At 51.7% G+C, this 16,790-nt stretch overlaps 1 protein-coding gene across 6 annotated transcripts in view; it reads right to left on the bottom strand.

The window, feature by feature from the left end:
- Pde9a (phosphodiesterase 9A) overlaps positions 1 to 16,790 on the bottom strand; it is an 88,669-nt gene that overhangs the window by 16,062 nt on the left and 55,817 nt on the right. For 4 of the 6 annotated variants that reach the window (XM_040732232.1, XM_040732231.1, XM_040732234.1 and 1 more), the window contains 5 exons: positions 14,111 to 14,165; positions 13,403 to 13,473; positions 8,716 to 8,800; positions 4,407 to 4,485; positions 3,037 to 3,111 (listed from right to left, as the gene is read on the bottom strand). In XM_040732232.1, coding sequence (XP_040588166.1) covers positions 3,037 to 3,111; positions 4,407 to 4,485; positions 8,716 to 8,800; positions 13,403 to 13,473; positions 14,111 to 14,165 — 365 coding nt within the window. The remainder of the gene's footprint in view (positions 1 to 3,036; positions 3,112 to 4,406; positions 4,486 to 8,715; positions 8,801 to 13,402; positions 13,474 to 14,110; positions 14,166 to 16,790) is intronic. The other 2 variants (XM_040732233.1, XM_040732236.1) reach the window with 2 other exon arrangements.

Raw genomic sequence — 16,790 nt, 5'->3', positions numbered from 1 at the left:
TTGTAGGATCACCCAGATGGGTTGTGGATCTGTGACAGCCTGCAGGCTTCCTGGAAGGGAAGTGACAAGGTCAGAAAACCCCTTGAGCAGTCCAGGAATGGTAATGACAGGTGTAGGGAGACAGGACTTCAGACGGTGACAGCAAAATGACCACAACCCAAGTAGAGGGTTAAGGGTTTGGAGGAAGTCCATCCACTGTTCATGTGGGAAGGGGTGTCACTGAGGGCCACCCCTTCTTGCTCAAGGCTAGAGGTGGGAGGGGCTTTGATGAGCTGGAGCATGCTCTCTTGCTGGGACTGGAGGTGCTTTCTGCTGTCTTAGTCTTGACCTGGAGGCGTGGACCTCTTGTCTGGAGAAATCTTATTTCCGGGCATCCTGTCATCTGTAGACACTTGGTGTAGGGCAGGACACACGTGGCGTTTAATTCTGCTGTCTTTTTCCCAGGTCTCTACAAACGTCTCCTAGAGTTTTGACACTAAGCCAATGAGGCACAGAAAAGGAATTTGTGACCAGGGCCCGGCTAGCGTGGCTTTGCATTTGGGAAAAGCGGGTCTCAGGGAGACAGGAGATCTGCAATACAGAACGGAGTGAGACAGCCTTGAGGACTCACGGCATGACCCCAGCAGAGGGTACTTCCATCTAGGCCACTCATCAGTGCCGGCCTGGTCCTGGGCACCAGCGTCCTGGTCCCTGCATGGGGCAACAGTTGTCAGTGCTGTAGCTTGGCCTGTGTGCCCTGCATCTATCTGGGCACCAAGTGGCAAATTTATGTAAGGGACTGAATTGTGTCCCATCAACATGGTATTTGGAGGCCCCGCTGTGACATCCCCACCAACACGGGGACAGGGTTTTTACAGTGGCGACTAAGATAAATGTGGTCATCAGGAGGAACTCAATTCAATTTGACCATGACCCTGTAGTGAAAGATCAGGACACGGACACACAAAGATGACTGAGAGAAGATGTCATCTGCAAGCTAAGGAGGCAGCACAGGAATGACCAAACCAAGACATCTTGACCTTGAGCTCCTGGCTCTGGGACAATAAGACAATAACACATCGCAGTTGCTGAAGCCGCCCAGGCTCTGGTGGTCTGACATAGTCGACTGTCAAAGAAGTGTGGGCATGCCACTGAGTTCCTTTCTTTTCTGTTATGTGATATGCGTGGACTGGGAGTGTTATAGTTAAGGTGAAGTTTTGTGACTATGATATTTTAACTCTGTTGGCAGCAGAGAGTTCATTTGGGAGACCGAAAACAGTCTCTCACCCAGACCTCTTAGGGAGACTTAGGCTGTCACGGAGCACCCTGAGAACTTGCTGGCCATGCACTCATCTGTCTGGAGAAGCCAATGGCTTTGAAGATGACGGCCCTAGAAGGCGCCTCCTGCAGAGTAGCTTGAGGATGCCCTGGCCCTGGCTTGAGGATGCCCGATTCCTGGTGCTGGCAGTGGCTGTCCATCCAGAGCTTCCAGTCCCCCCACCATCCTGGATGCCAGCCCTCAGGACCCTTGGGCTACAGCCCCAAACCATTGTTTTTGTCCCAGAGGCCCAGACAGTGTTCTGAGCAACCCCGGAGAGATGAAATATTTGCTGTGAAATCACAGTTGAGAGAGAGATGCCGAGAACCACCAGACGCAACCATCTGCTTCCACTCCTTTGATAGACGCGGTGGCTTTCAGAGAAGCAGTGATGGCCTGTTCCCTTGACAGTCCTCAACCCCAGCTGAGGAAGCAGTGATGGCCTGTTCCCTTGACAGTCCTCAACCCCAGCTGAGGAAGCAGTGATGGCCTGTTCCCTTGACAGTCCTCAACCCCAGCTGAGGAAGCAGTGATGGCCTGTTCCCTTGACAGTCCTCAACCCCAGCTGAGGAAGCAGTGAGGGCCTGTTCCCTTGACAGTCCTCAACCCCAGCTGAGGAAGCAGTGATGGCCTGTTCCCTTGACAGTCCTCAACCCCAGCTGAGGAAGCAAACGAGCGGTGGTTTCTGGAGATGATGATGGGTACTGATCGAGAGGAGAAGACTTCCAAGGTGACAGTGTGTGGTCCTCCAGTGTGGCAGGGCAACCACCTTACTGTCTGCAGCCCGAGGACAACTCCCCAAGGGATCAGAGGCGCCAGAACAGAATGAGGTCACATCCTGAAGTAGGTGTGTGAAGGACACTGGAGAGAGCCGTGGTGGAGGTGTCATTGCCCTCACTGGAAAAGAGAGGAGGTTTGGAAAAGCTGGGAGGAGTCCTTATTTGGGGAGGGTTGTCCATGAGGAGGGTTCTTGTTCTTTCAATGTCCACTCTGGTATTTCTTAGTGGATGAGAAATTTTGAGGAACTATCTTCCTGTCAAAAAGCGACTCCTCTCTCTGCAAATCTCGCATATCCACTATCTTGTGTCCAGCTGTCTGGGGGCCTCTGTTGGCAACTCCTCCTTGCATCAGGCTGCTCCTCTGGAGGCCCCTCCCTGCAGGAAACAGCTGTTCCAGGCAGCAGCTCTGCCTTCACGGGGCTCTATCCTTCCATGTCTCCTACTGGCCGGCCTAGCCAGGGGGCTGCATTCAGCCAGTTGCCCACGGGTATTAGGCACCATCAGAAGGCCAAGGGTTTGCTGTTTGTTTTTTTGTTTTGTTTTAAGGTCCAGTAAACCCCTTTGCCTTAGGCTCTGTCCCTTGCAACCCTCTAAACCCATCGAATGCCATTTTGAATTAAAATCTATTCTGGGGTGTTTAGCTTTAAAAAAAAAAAAGACAGGAAAGCTGGAGAGATGGTTAAGAGCACCTGCATTTCTTCCAAAGGAGCCCAGTTGAGCAGGGTTCAAGTCCCAGCACCCACATGATGGTTGCTCACAACTCTCTAACTGCAGTTCAGATGGTCTTATACATGCAAGCAAAGCACCAATGTACATAAAAAGTTAATAAAATAAATTTTGTTTAAAAAAGACAGGAAAGTAAATACACAGGATGAGCAGCCTGGGCACTGTCCCCAGTCTGAATTAGCAGTCCTGTGCAGCTATCCCCAGTGACTGGGGAACCCGATGTCCTTCACCTACCTCATTGGGTTCCCACAGCCAGACATCGAAGGTTGGCTTCCGTAGGGCTTCGATGGTCTCTGGGGAGAGCAGGTACTAGAAAGATGGGAGTGGTGTGTTAGCCAGACAGCAGGGCGTCTATGAGTGAGAAAGGCTGTGCCCATGGCGGTCCTGGGGAGCATTTCCTCCATTCTCCAATCCCCCTCACAGACACTGTGTACAGACTCAGGGCTGCCTTTTTCTGGAAACTGTCAATGGACTCCCATCTGTAATGGCCTGGGCTACTAGGGACTCCTAGGGGCTACTAGGGGCTCCAAGTATTATGGACTACTAGGGGCTCCTAGGAAAGCTTGAGTGATAGAAATGTTTCCTATATTTATCATGATGGCAATTTCATGACTACAAGTGTCAGAGTTGAAGAAGATGTGCTCCACAGTTGTCAATCGGATCGCAACAGTAAAAGCTATACAAAGTGAAGAGAAGGGACAATAAGCCACTAGGCATATGCTCAAATCCCTGCCAAGAAGCTCTGCTGGGTTCATCTTGTGGGGGAACTACCACAATCAGCCTTGAGCTAATTCACACACTGGTGGATGAAGGGGTATCAGAACCAAGGGTGATGTCCTAGACGTGAGGCAGCAGAGGGCTGCCATTCGGGTTAGCCTTCTTCATTTTCTTAAGAAGGGACTGGTGTGAAAGGTTGACTCAATTTGTTCCAGGTCTGGGCTGTGTAATCCCCGGATAGGATCGTAAAAGATGTTGGCCATATTTCCCCATGCGGAAAGGGGTTGGTCTCTTGGATGATACACAGTGCATGCTAGGATCGATGTGGAGCAAATCACTGACTAGTGGGCCCCAGGAGAACCTGTGGGTGGCCTAAACTCAGCGCAAAAGCGTTTATCAGGGTTTAAGAGGAGGCCAACGCTGCGAAGGTTTCGATCTCTGTAGGCATCTGAAGCAACTTAACTGGATCCAGGCCACAGCTACTTGACGTGGGTCTTGGCTGCTTTTAAAACTCAGAAAACTTATGTGCAGAGCTTTCCATAAAGACTGTGTTGTTCAGGGATAGGAGAGCCCGTGATGCAGGTTTTTAAGAACCTTGTTAAAGCTCCTTAGTGGAATGTTTGCACGCAGATGTCTTTTACTGTCAGCTGTGGGCCCGGGAGGGAGCCAGAAGGGCTATTACCTCCCCCGCTCAGGAATTGCTTCTCTAAACAAATGTCCAAGAGAAAAATATCCTGCTTGACAACCTCCCACCCTTCCTCAGCCCGAGACAGGATAGAGAGGGGCTGTTGTCACTGTGCAGAGCGAGGGGCCAGCCATGGGTTCTCATGTCCCTGGTCTGGGGGACACAGAGCTAGAATTGTCCCTGGGCCAGAAATCCATCTCACCTTGGGATAAGTAGGGACATCTCGTCGAGGTGTCAACTTCTTATTATCCAAAAAACTGTATTTACAGGGACAGCTGGTCCTGGAGGGGAGAGGAAGAACTTAGTTATGGCAGTATGCTCTGGCTTGGAGGTGCTCTGTGTGCTGCTCAGGGCAGCGGAGCAATCAGAACACACAGCTCCAGCCCCAGGACCCATAGCCACAGCTCCAGACCTGTACAGCCCTAGCCCTGGAATGCACGGAGCCTCCCCATTGGATTTGCCATAGGAGAATCCATCATGGAGGCTGTGAGATGCTTGGCTCTCAGCCTGCAAACAGGGGATACCCTCAAAGCCGGGTGATGATGCAGTCGGAGTTCACTTTCAGTTTAGTTTTTTTTATTAATTTATAATTAGCAAACTTAAAATTTAGAAATAAATTTATTATAATTTATTAGTTTATTATTTAAAAGATATCTACAAAATCTTTCAAAAACGGCACAAGCAAACTATTCTCTTTTCTTTTCCTTTTTATCTGAGACAGGATCTCGTGTAGCCCAGGCTGGCCTCAAACTTGCTATATAATCAAGGATGACCTTGAACTTCTGAGCCGCCTGCATGCTAGGATTACAGAGGTTCCTTACCACTCCTAGTTTATTTGGCGCCGGGGACGGAAGCCAGGGCACCGTACATAGCAGGCAACTGAGCCACACTCTACACACCGCAGAACATTCTTAGTCTCAAAGACTCAGCAGGGTGTGGTGGTACCTGCCTGTGATGCCAGCACCCAGGTGATGAGGCTTGAAGGATCTTGTGTTTGCAGCCAGCCTGGGCTATAGATGGAAATCCCAACACAAAGCAAACAAAACCCAACAAACACAGGAGAAGAATAAAAAGAAACCCTCAAGTCCTCACTCGCCCATTTTCTCCCTCAGCCCCACACCCTGGAAGCCACTCTGATAAGAGTTTGGGGGTGTCCTTTCAGAAAGTGAGGCAGAGAAATACACAGCTAGACACATGAGCTTTCCAACTGCACTTGGTGTGGGAAAAATCTATGACTGTACAGTTACAGTTTCATCTACTTATTTTTTTCATAACATTACAAGTAAAAAATATCACAAAACAGTATTTTAAAGTTTTTTTTTCTTTTCATCAAAACGAGGTGAACACACCCAGGGAGACACCGGGGAGGGAGACTTTGCATTGAATTTAAACTGAAGGCATGCCTGGATATTGTCACTACCGTTGATCCCCCCTTGACTCTGTCTGGGTTGTCTGGAGTCTTCCCTGACTCTGTGATATTTCCAAGTCCAGAATCATAAATCTATTCCTTTTGAAACACAGCCTTTGGTGGCCTCCCTCCCGACTGCACACTTGCAAAAACTATCAGGTTGTTGTGACGGTCGCTGTACCAAGCATAGATCTGGTAAGCTTGTAACAGAAGGAACCAATCAATAGCTCAGTGAAGCCGTTCCACCCCTGCCTCGCCCACAAGCCACCCCCCCTGATTTCGGATCAGCCCCTCTTGTATGTAGGGCACATTGCTTCCCTTCTCCCTCTGCCTCGTGTGTATAAACATTTGCACATGCGTTCTGTCCTGTGCGTTTCCTGCATTCCCCCAGAGCATATGGAAGCCCTCACCAGGCATGACGCTGACTGCTGGGATCTGGTCCTGTCCTGCTAACTGAGGCCTTGGGGGCAGACCAGGATGCTGGTGCCTGCTGACCCTGCCTCGGCCAGACACTTTCACTCTGGGCCCCGTTGCCACAGGAACCAGAATCTTCCAGCTGGCTGAGCAACTGGCACGGCGCCTCTTCTTTTTGTTCTGTCTAGAGCTCATTTTTGCCTCATTTCCTGGGTTCCCCAGCCTCCCCTCCCCTGGGGCTCCGTTCAAGGTCAAGGCCGTTTGTCTGGGACAAAGGCAGAGATTACAGACACCAAGCCTCACCGGCCCATGCTTCTGCATCACCCCTACCCTGGCCTTACATGGTGCCAGGGACCACAGTAGCCACGTTCCCCAGTAGGATTTGCTTCTGCCCTGAATGTGACCTGGCCATTGGAATCCTTTCTTTTCAGGGATGCAGAAGAGCCTGAGGGGGGTCTAAGGAGAAGATATTCTGCCAAGGATGCTGGCAGGCTGTGTCTGTGTCCCCTGCTGTCCCCAAGTAGGCTATGGTGGATTCAGAACCGTCAGGGTGTGTTCACAAGTAGGTTAATGTCGGCCTGTTCTCCAGGCTCATGATGTGGGGCTAGCTGCACCCCCTCTGCCCCCGCCATCTCCTATTCTCTATGCTCCCCGAGAAAGGCAGAAATGTGGCACCTGCACCCCTCAAGGGTACAGCCTTCCTTCACAATCCAGGTGATTTCCAGGTATGCGTCTGTACTTAAAATGGGCTCCTTCCATCAACAAGACGGGGGGGGGCAGCAGAGACACTCAGATTCTCCATTCTGCATCCAGAGCACTAAACCGCTGGGTTGGGTAGAAAAGCGGCCACAGGGGCTGGGGCCAGGACCAGGCATGGGCTACACCCAGTGCTCCGGATGTGTTGGTTCACAGGGAGGCGAAGTATTTCACCCACCTGTGGAGACTGAAGCATCCCACTGCCCCGTCTCTCCCTTACAAGGAATGCCCAGCACTGTCTACAGAGAATGCCGCCTCTGCAAACCTCTGGGGGCACTGGAGGGCTCTGGCTTATGTGTGAGCTCTAGCCTGTACCTGTGGGGTACAGGGGTACACTTGTCATGGAGCCAAGCCAAAGAACATTTCCAGGCAGACTGCCAGCGCTGGCACAGAGGCTGCTTGCCCCTACCTGGTCCTAGGAGGCATACCTCTCCGGGTGAGAGCAGGCTGGGTGAGGCCTTAGGTCAGAGGCTGTTGGCTCCCAGCCTCAGCCGATTATCTGCCCCCATTAACCCCAGGTTCTTAGAGGTTACACATAAGGGACTCTCTTGACCCCTGAACTGTTCATTCTGTTTCCTATGGCTGCAAGATTCTTTGCCCTGCCTGCACCCAAGTGAAATGGAACAAGAGCTCCCTATGTCTACACCAGCTGGCCAGTCCATGTGACACTGAATGTGACAGAGTCCCCATAGGATACCACGGTTATCTCTCTTCCCTGTGCCATGCCCTCCCTGAGACAACCAGGCTGGCCATGGTGGGACTCCGTGGGGACCACCAGCTTTCCCTCTACCTCCTACCTGCAGACACCCCGCCCTCAGCAGGCAGCCTGGCTTTGTTGAATTCAGGCAGTGGTCTCCAGTAGCTGTTGGGATTCTAAGACAACTGAGGTCATTTGTTCAGGGCTGGTACGTGCTCAGGAGGTTGCTCTATAGCGGTGCACTCCGGCTTTAGTGGATAGTCCTGCTGACCAACCATTCAGAAGGCATGTTTTACTTGGATTGTTGGTCACAGGCCTCAGAGGACATCGCCTTTGACAGGCTGTGTATTCCAAGTTCATGATAATGGGAATACTCACTGTACTCTGCTCCCCATGGGAACTGGGAGACCCGAGGATGAAAACTGGGTGTTTGTTCTCTGTAACTCAAACACTTTTGTCTTCTTATTCTCTCTAAAAATAGGTAACAGTTGGGTGTGGTGGCACATGTCTTTAATGCCAGCACGCAGGAGACAGAGGCAGGTGAATGAATCTCTGTGAGTTCAAGGCCAGCTTGGTCTACAGAGTGAGTTCCAAGACAACCAGAGCTAAGCAAATAAAAACAACCCCCCCCAACAAAATAACAAAAAAGCAGACACTAACTTCCTTCAAGTGGGGGAATTACCGTAACACAGTTCTGGAGAGAAGTTATTTCCTCTCATGTTTGGACATTTTCCAGCTCACACCTGCGACAAAACCCCTTTTTAAGAAAACACAGGGGGCTGGGAAGATGGCTTAGCAGATATGAGCACGCACTGTTCTTGCAGAGGACCTGGGTTCTATTCCCAGCACCCACAGGGCAGCCCACAACTGCCTGTAACTCCAGTTCCGGAGGATCTAACACCTTCTTTTGGCCACCATGGGTACCAGACACGCAAATGGTGCACACACACACACACACACACACACACACACACACACATACATGGCAAACACCCATGCACATAAAATCAAAATAAATCTTAAAAAAAATGAAACGAAATTCTTTAAGAAAATGGAGTCGAGTGGCTTTGATACAACAGGCCTCCTCTAGCTTGGGTCAACTGTGTTGGAACCAGAACAGCCAAGCCCCATTGGCTTTACTATTTGGGGAAACAAAGTCATATCCCATCCCATGGTTTCCACGCACACAGAGCCCTCCCTAGGCCCAGCGGCTGTAGGCTCCGGGCACAGACTTACCTGCTGTTTCTAGCTGCCAGCTCCTCCCGCATCTTTTTAATGTCACTCTTGCATTTTTCGATCTCCACCACTTTAAGTCCTTCCACTGGTGACAAAGAGACAAAGATGGGGGTCACCAGAAACAATAGCAGAGATCTAGCTAGGCTGGTAGCTGAGGGTCTCAGGAGGACGCTGGCTCACAGCAGAGGCTTCCACGCCTTCCTATGCTACTGATATGTGGGGTTCCCTCACCCCCCCACCAGTCAAGAAACAAACAGGCAACGTCAGGGAAGAGCAGGGTAAAACTCAGTCACATTCCCGGGGTCCCAGCTAACTAACTGGAGAGTGTGCCTGCCAACAAGCTACTAGCCCAGATGTTCCCTCGGAAATGCTGCCCAGAGCTGGGTTCTTAAATGACTTGCTTTTATTTTATGTGCATTGGTGTTTTGTCTGCATGTGTGTCTGTGTGAGGGTGCCAGATTTGCTGGGATTGGAGTTACAGACAGCTGTGAGCCGTCATGTGGGTGCTGGGAATTGAACCCTGGTTCTCTGGAAGAACAGCCAGTGCTCTTAACCTCTGAACCATCTCTCCAGGGCCCCAAAGTTGGGTTCTTGAGGAAGAAAAGAAATTCTATCTGTTATTTTATGACCACACCTCAGTTTTTGGCCAGCACAGTCCCTTCCTCACTGAGCTGGGCTCTGAATAACAGTTAAACACATAGCATGGCCTGTTCTAAAGGAAAAACAGTGATTCTGGGAGTTCGTGGGCTCCTAACAATTCCTCCCACCCAGGAAGAGGAGCCACAGCTCGGGTGTCTGTTCGAAGGCAGCCTGGTGTGACCCCACCTCCTTCTGGGCATTCCAGAACTTTCCAAGGTAGTAACCGAGCTGGGATAGGGCTCCACGGGGACAGTGCCTCTTCAGCTCTGGTTCTGGTGACTTGCTTCCAGTCCCCTGCCACCGCATCATGGAGAAGGAAGTCTGTTCTAGAGGGCAGGTGCTTCGTACTCAGAGGCCTCCACAGACAATGGTGGGAAGCTGTGGGACTCAAGGCCTGGCCCAATTTTCATCTATTGGGGACCCCTTGTCCCCTCTAAACTAGACATACAGATAGGCACAGACACCCCAAGCTAAAATGGAGGTCCCTCTGAACCATTTAACCTTGCCAGGGTCCCAGTGACACAGTCAACACAGACTTGCTGACATGCAGAGCTACCTTGCTTTGAAACCTTGAGAAGTGTATGTGGATTTCAATATATATATGTTTTATCCACATGGGTGTCTCTGCACCACCTAAGTGCAGTGCCTGAGGAGGCCGGAAGAGAACATCGGATCCAGTTGTGAGTGGCCATGTTGGTGGGTGCTGGAAATTGAACCCAGGTCCACCGGAATTGCAGCCAGTGTTCTTAATCGCTGAGCCCTCTCTCCAGCTCCAACTTCAGAAGGGTTTTCTGTGGGCTCTGAACCTTGTTGTCTCCCAGTGAAACAAATGCACGAGTGACTTCCTAAGAGAGGCGGTGGCTCTGTGGAGAAGGACCGTAGCAGTAGCTAAGGTGGTTTTCACCTTCTTCCACACTACGACCCCACAGAATGGGTGTGTGTGTATGTGTGTGTGTGTGTGTGTGTGTGCAACCCCCCCCACACACTCAAAGGCAGAGAGCAGAGAGCTGCTTTCCAGTGCTTTCCCGAGGCTGCTCTGAAGGTTTGCCTCAGGCACACTTCTTGAGCAACTCGGGAAGGCTGGCTTGGTTCAGTTCAGTATGGAAGCTCCGGATTGTTTGCGTGCCCGTGTCCAGCTCGGCCCCTGGGGGTGAGTGCTGGCCGTGGCCCACACTGGTGTTTAGGTCTTGGTTCAGGTCCAGGGCATGGGTACAAAGGGTGGATGGAGCAGGGCTGCCCTGTGCCCCCGCCCCCGGCACGTGCATGCACCAGGAAGGAAGTGAAGTGCCCCAGGCAGGGCAGGAGGCAAAGGACAGGCTGTTTCACGGCTGCAAAATCACCTTTGACCCACCAGCAATCCCAGACTCCTTAAAAGCTAAACATTGACACAGAAAGGGAGAAAAGCACTGGAAGTCACGGAGGAGAAACATGTATTTGGCTTAAGGCCAAAGGGCAAGCAGGAAATTCCACTCATGGCAAGGTCCGCACAGTGTTGGGGTTTGCAGGTGGCCACGCTAGCTGGATGTCCCTCACCCTGAGACACAGAACAACCAGATGAAGCTGCCCGGGCACACATGCCCGTGAGTGTGTCTGTCTGCGTCCTTATGAACAGTTTGTGCATGGTTGTGTGTCTGTATGGAGCGGCGACTCCTGGCAGCCCTCCCAGCCACCCAGGGTCAGGACCATCCGGGCTGGACAATTCCCTGTGTCCTGTTCAGGACGGAGGTCTGGCTGTGGGCCTTGCTCAAACCTTCCACTCTGTCTCCCCTATTTGCATCTTCAGAATGAGGAACTAAGTGTCTGCGCTTGAGCTTCCCTGAAACTCAAAGTCCCTGGGGATCGGCACGGGTGGCATTCCTGGCTACACCCATGCTAGACGAGAGGTCTCTGGAGACTAGGAAGTTGTCGGCTAAGAGGGCCAGGGATAGATGAGCCCAGAGCCAGCTGGATTTCAATGGCGGAGAGCCTGTGCATACGAGGTCACTCCTGGGGTGGGGGGCAGGGGGACGCAAGAAGACACGGGCTGCCAGGAAGTGAGACCCACAGTTGGGGACCTGGGACGGAAGAAGAGGAAGGCGTTAGATGAGTAGAAGATGAGGAGGCACCTGCTGTGTGTGGCAGTCATAATGGTGACTGTGGCTTTAAGTGTCTGTTGATGTGGACAGTGGCCTGCCAGCCAACTCCTTCATGGTCTGCGGCTAAGGCCCTTCTCACAGTTAGGGAGTCCAGTGCTCCACACAGCTTGGCAGGAGACTAAGCTGGTCTCCCACGACGAAGATGGGAACGCTGAATGCTCACCGCTGAACTGTGTCTTGCAGAGAGCATGTGTTTCCATCCTGACCCCTGGATCCTGTGAGTTCTGTTTGATTTAGATGAAAGACCCTCGGCAGATATTAGATAGAGAACTCTGGGCAGGACCACCCTTGATTCAAATAGAGGCGTTTTCTCGAGAAACATACTGAGATACGGTGGCTGCAGGGAGGGAATCACACGCAGGCAGAGGCAGGCTGCAGCCACGGACTAATCCCAGCCAAGGAGCGGGAAGGGTGGCTGGTCACCACCGACTACCAGAGTCGGCCTCGAACTGACCGTCCCTCAGATCCCAGAGGAGCCAACCCTGCTGACACTTTCTGAGCCAGAGCTGCTGTGATTTATGCCTGCGACGCTTTGCTGAGGTGGCCACAGGAGTACACCCCTCCTCCCCCCGCCATGCTCTGACTGTCCTTTGGGAGCCTCTGGACCAGCTCCATGCAGGCTTTGAACCTGGTGCCAGCGGTAGCGAAGGCAGTGGGGATCCAAATGAGAGAATGCCAGAGGGGTGACAAGGATGGTGATGGTGGTGGCAGTGTCACCTGCACCACACCCTCCAGGAAAGAGGTGGGCTCCCCAGACCCCTAGGGGGAAAAAACAACCCTCTTCTTTTTGGAACAGCCATGGTGCTGCACACCTGTCTGCACCCTCCAGACGGGTGTGCAGAGGACAATGCCTCCCCAATGGAAGGCGGCAAGGACTCCAGACACTGGTCTCTCTTTTTTGTCTCATTTGCTGAATGAACCGGGGCGGTCACTAGCTGCTTCCGTGGCTCCTCATCATGCCAGGCAAGACAAGGCAGTCTTGAGGACTCAGAGACCAGGTGACTTGGGAAAAGCCAACACACTCTGAGGAGTACACACGAGACGGTGGGAACGTGTCTCCGCTTACCCCAGTGAGCCAGGTCTTGCATGATAAGAATTTTTTTCTTGAAAAAATGAGAAGCAATTAAAAGACAAAATACCAAAAAAAAAAAAAAAAAAAAAAAAGACGTCCACTCTATCTTCCCGAACAGACTCTGCCACACATTCTTTGGGACTGCCTGCCTCTTAATGGCTTTCTGTTTGGATTTTGTTTACTCTGTCCTAGTTAATGAATTAGGTGCCCATGTACTGCCAGGCCGAGCCTGACAGTGACAGAGAGACTGGCTGTGGAGCTGCGGGAGTGTGGGATCTACAGGCCTATGGCGTGTAAGCATTGATCCTGTCATTGACCCCTTCACTACAGGTGAGGTGACTCGGAACTGCTTCCCTCCCCAAATCTGGCTTCTTAGAAGCTGGCTGCAGACTGGACCCGACTCTCTTTCACAGGCAGAGTTTCTGCTTTCCTTTAGCGGAGGCTAAACACAGACATCCAGACGTCATACACATCACTTGTTCCAAACTCTGCAGAAGCACGCTGCGTAGCGGTCGGTACCAAGAGACGATTCCCCCTCATGCTGAGAGGCACAGAGCTGGAGCCCTGGCAGAGGCTCTGCTGGGCCAGACGGAGACCATGTGGGATTTTACTTTGTGTTCTGTGCACAGACAAAGCTTTGTACAAGCTGCTCTTCACAGACACGATGCTCAGATCTGTCCTTGTCTAGCCTTTGTGGGTATCAAAGCGGTACATGAAGAAAGGATGCGTTTGCCGTCGGTACTAACCTGCTCGAGACTCTAAGCGGCTAATTCTGACAGAGGTTAAAGGGCATAAGCAGAAAGGGGGGGGGGGGGCAAAAAACAAAAAAACCTCCACTCACGTTCCACTCGTTTCTCCAGCACGGCCAGGTGGTTTGCAACTTCTGCTTTCAACTCGTTGATCTTAAACGCTCTGGGGGGAAAAAGTGGGGAGAAAAGATAAAACATGACCCAGACCAGCAAACATTTATGGGTCCCTGCCTGAGGTGAGGTCTCCAAGGAGGCTAGGGAGGGGACCAAGAGGGCAGGAGGTGCTTTTAAAGAAGGAATAATGTCCCTGGGTCTAGCATCTTTACTACTTTGTCCTGGGATCTCTGTGCAGACTTAAGGTGGGTTGACACAAGCCTGCACCCAGCCCTGCCCAGCACGGATAGGTCTGGAGTGCTGCCATGCTCCCTGGTGGTTCAAAGGTGGCATAAGATACCACACAGAAATCACTTTGAGAAACTGACAATACTCACAGGGAATTAATAGGGTATTGGTGAAAGAAAAGGAAGCCCCCCCCCCACCCACAGAGTATCTCAGGGGAAAACACTCATTTGTAAAAGGGTGTTTTGCAGGCAGCTCCAAGTCTTGGAAGAATGGGGAGCAGGTGGATTTACCACCCCCACCCCCAGAACTCATAATCTACAAGCAGCTACTGGACGCGGTTTTGGGGATAAGACGAAGGTTTGCTAGAATGTTCCAGGTTAGGCTAGCTACACAAGTTCCAGAGAGTTGATTATGGCTAGGGTCAGCTCCCAGAAGCCTGGAGAGTGCATGCACAGTACCTGGAGAACTGCTCTGCCACCTGGGCCAGCACACCCTGGATGAGTTCTTCTCTTTCTACAAACCAAAGAAGAGAGAGCGATGCAGTACAGGCTGGGAGGAAGGACATGGAGACAGCAAGGTCACCAAAGGTACCATCTCCGCGTGAGCTGCAGGTGTTACGGAATGATGCTTGGCCTGTCAGTCACCGGGAGCAGGACCTCCATAAAGGTTTCCCCTCTTCTCTGCTGCCTGCTCTTACTGGTTCCTTGCCAATGCCCAGGCTGATGTTCTCCAGGTACCGCCACAGCTAGATAAGGCAGGCTGGCCTGTGGGCTCTAAATATGGGTAGCTTTCCCTTAGTGCTCATTTTATGGGGACAATTACGATGACAGAGTGGGGTCAATGGCACCGCTGGAGGGAAAACATAGTGTTCTCAGGATGGGCCTGTGGAGAGGAAGCAGGCTGGGTGGAGCAGGCCTGGCCTCTTGTTGCCTGCCCTGTAAAACTGGGTTGGGTGGCTGGTTTTACAAGGTCTCAGGTCCCAGGCTGATCATAACTTGCTTCTTTCCTATTTCCTGACCAGCCCGAATGCTGAGACCTATGGGAAGGTGCAGATGGCCATGTCACTATCCTCTGTAGTGATTCCGTCTGTGCTCTTGAGAAAGGGGGAGACCTTCTTGTCCCAGTTAACCATGCATTTATGACCCCAAACTCAGAGACCCTATAAAGGAATTCATAGATTCTTCTACGGTGGCTCCCGTGCTTAACTTGCCCCAGGAACCAAAACAAAGCAAACCAAACTAGCACAGCCAGGAAAATCCTTTAGTAATTTAGTCCGTCAACGGAACTCAAAAGCTAAAGACGTCCCTGTGTTTCCATCCAGCGCCTGTTTTCCAGTAAGTGATCAGGAACACAAAAGATACGCGCCACAGTATCATTTAACACGGTGAGAATCGGCACAGCCTGTCTGTGTGTGGTGGCGACACATGTGTGCTTAGCATGCACATGGTGGTCAGAGGACGATTTGCAGGAATCAGCTCTCATTCCATTGTGTGGATTTGGGGGACCAAACTCAGGTGGCCTTTTTAAACTGCTGGACCATCTTGTGGACCTCAGGATTTGTTAAATTAAATATGATGAATCTGTAAGTAGATTTATATTCTACTATTGATAATAATTTCAGGTCAGCACGGCTTTATATCCCAGCACGTGGGAGGGGGAGCAAGAGTTAGAGGGGCCAGGTGGGTGAGAAGAACAAGTTCAAGGTCAGCTTTAAGTTGCACCCAAGGAGATCCTGTCTAAAGTGGAAAAAAGAGGAGGAAAGGAACAATCCCCTAAAATGCTCATGTGTGGGAGGCAGAGGCAGGAGGATGACCAGCAAGGACTCAATAAACCAGAGTTATGTAGCAAGATCCTGACTTTAAAATCCAAACCAAAACAACCAAACCAAACCCCAAGCAGAAGAGTTAACATCTGTTGTTAGACATTAAAATTGACTGTTGGGAGGCTGAAGAAATCTCTCAGTGGTGAAGAGCACTGGCTGCTTTTGCAGAGGATCTGGGTTTGATTCCCAGCACCCACACGGAGGTTCACAGTCCCAGGGGACCCTCTGACCTCCATGTGTACCAGGTATGCACATGGTACCCAGACTTACATTCAAGTCAAACACTCGTACACATAAAATAAATAAATCTTCCCTCCCTCCTTCCTAAAACAACAAGAAAAACCAAAAAAGAATGAATCAATGTGGATCGACCTCTTGAACCCTAAATGCTTCCCTACCTGTAGGAAACCCTGCTGGTGTCATGTGACCTTATACTCACTGCAAGTTCACTCCTGAGCAGGTTCAGTCACCCCAGCCCAGCTTCCGACTGTCTGCTTCCCATCTACCCAGGAGTCAGTCCAGATGTCTGCCTTAACCCACTTCCTCCTGGTGACCACCTCCCTACGGACAGCTGGACACAGCCTCCCTGACCCACCCTCCTGGTGACCACCTCCCTACGGACAGCTGGACACAGCCTCCCTGACCCACCCTCCTGGTGACCACCTCCCTACGGACAGCTGGACACAGCCTTCCTGACCCACTTCCTCCTGGTGACCACCTCCCTACGGACAGCTGGACACAGCCTCCCGGACCCACCCTCCTGGTGACCACCTCCCTACGGACAGCTGGACACAGCCTCCCTGACCCACCCTCCTGGTGACCACCTCCTTACGGACAGCTGAACACAGCCTCCCGGACCCACCCTCCTGGTGACCACCTCCCTACGGACAGCTGGACACAGCCTCCCTGACCCACCCTCCTGGTGACCACCTCCTTACGGACAGCTGGACACAGCCTCCCGGACCCACCCTCCTGTCCCCGCACCCTGCACACACTGTGCAGCCAGCCCTGTGCCACAGTAACCATTTCATCACTGTGACCTTTCAGAACTCCGTCTGCTTGTTTTACATCACCAATTAAAGCTCCCCCGAGGAGCCTCACAGGGTAATTCTCGGGACACAATAAAGGTGTTAGCCTACAGGTCACCTTCTGTCTTTGTCCTTGTGCTCCTGGCCTCTCTGTGCGGCCTACAGGCCACCTGTAAGTAATGGCATCTTTATTTCAAGCTTGTGTCTCTGACTCACTCACAGGGTGTACTCTACCTAAGACCCCGAACATCACACTTTCAAGTAAGAGATAACACACGGCCGCCTGGC

The sequence above is a fragment of the Mesocricetus auratus genome, unplaced genomic scaffold, assembly GCF_017639785.1.
Source record: "Mesocricetus auratus isolate SY011 unplaced genomic scaffold, BCM_Maur_2.0 Super-Scaffold_100027, whole genome shotgun sequence".
In the NCBI taxonomy this organism is placed as follows: Eukaryota; Metazoa; Chordata; class Mammalia; order Rodentia; family Cricetidae; genus Mesocricetus; species Mesocricetus auratus.
Note: the sequence above shows the minus strand (reverse complement) of the source record. Positions and strands in the feature narration are given on the sequence as shown.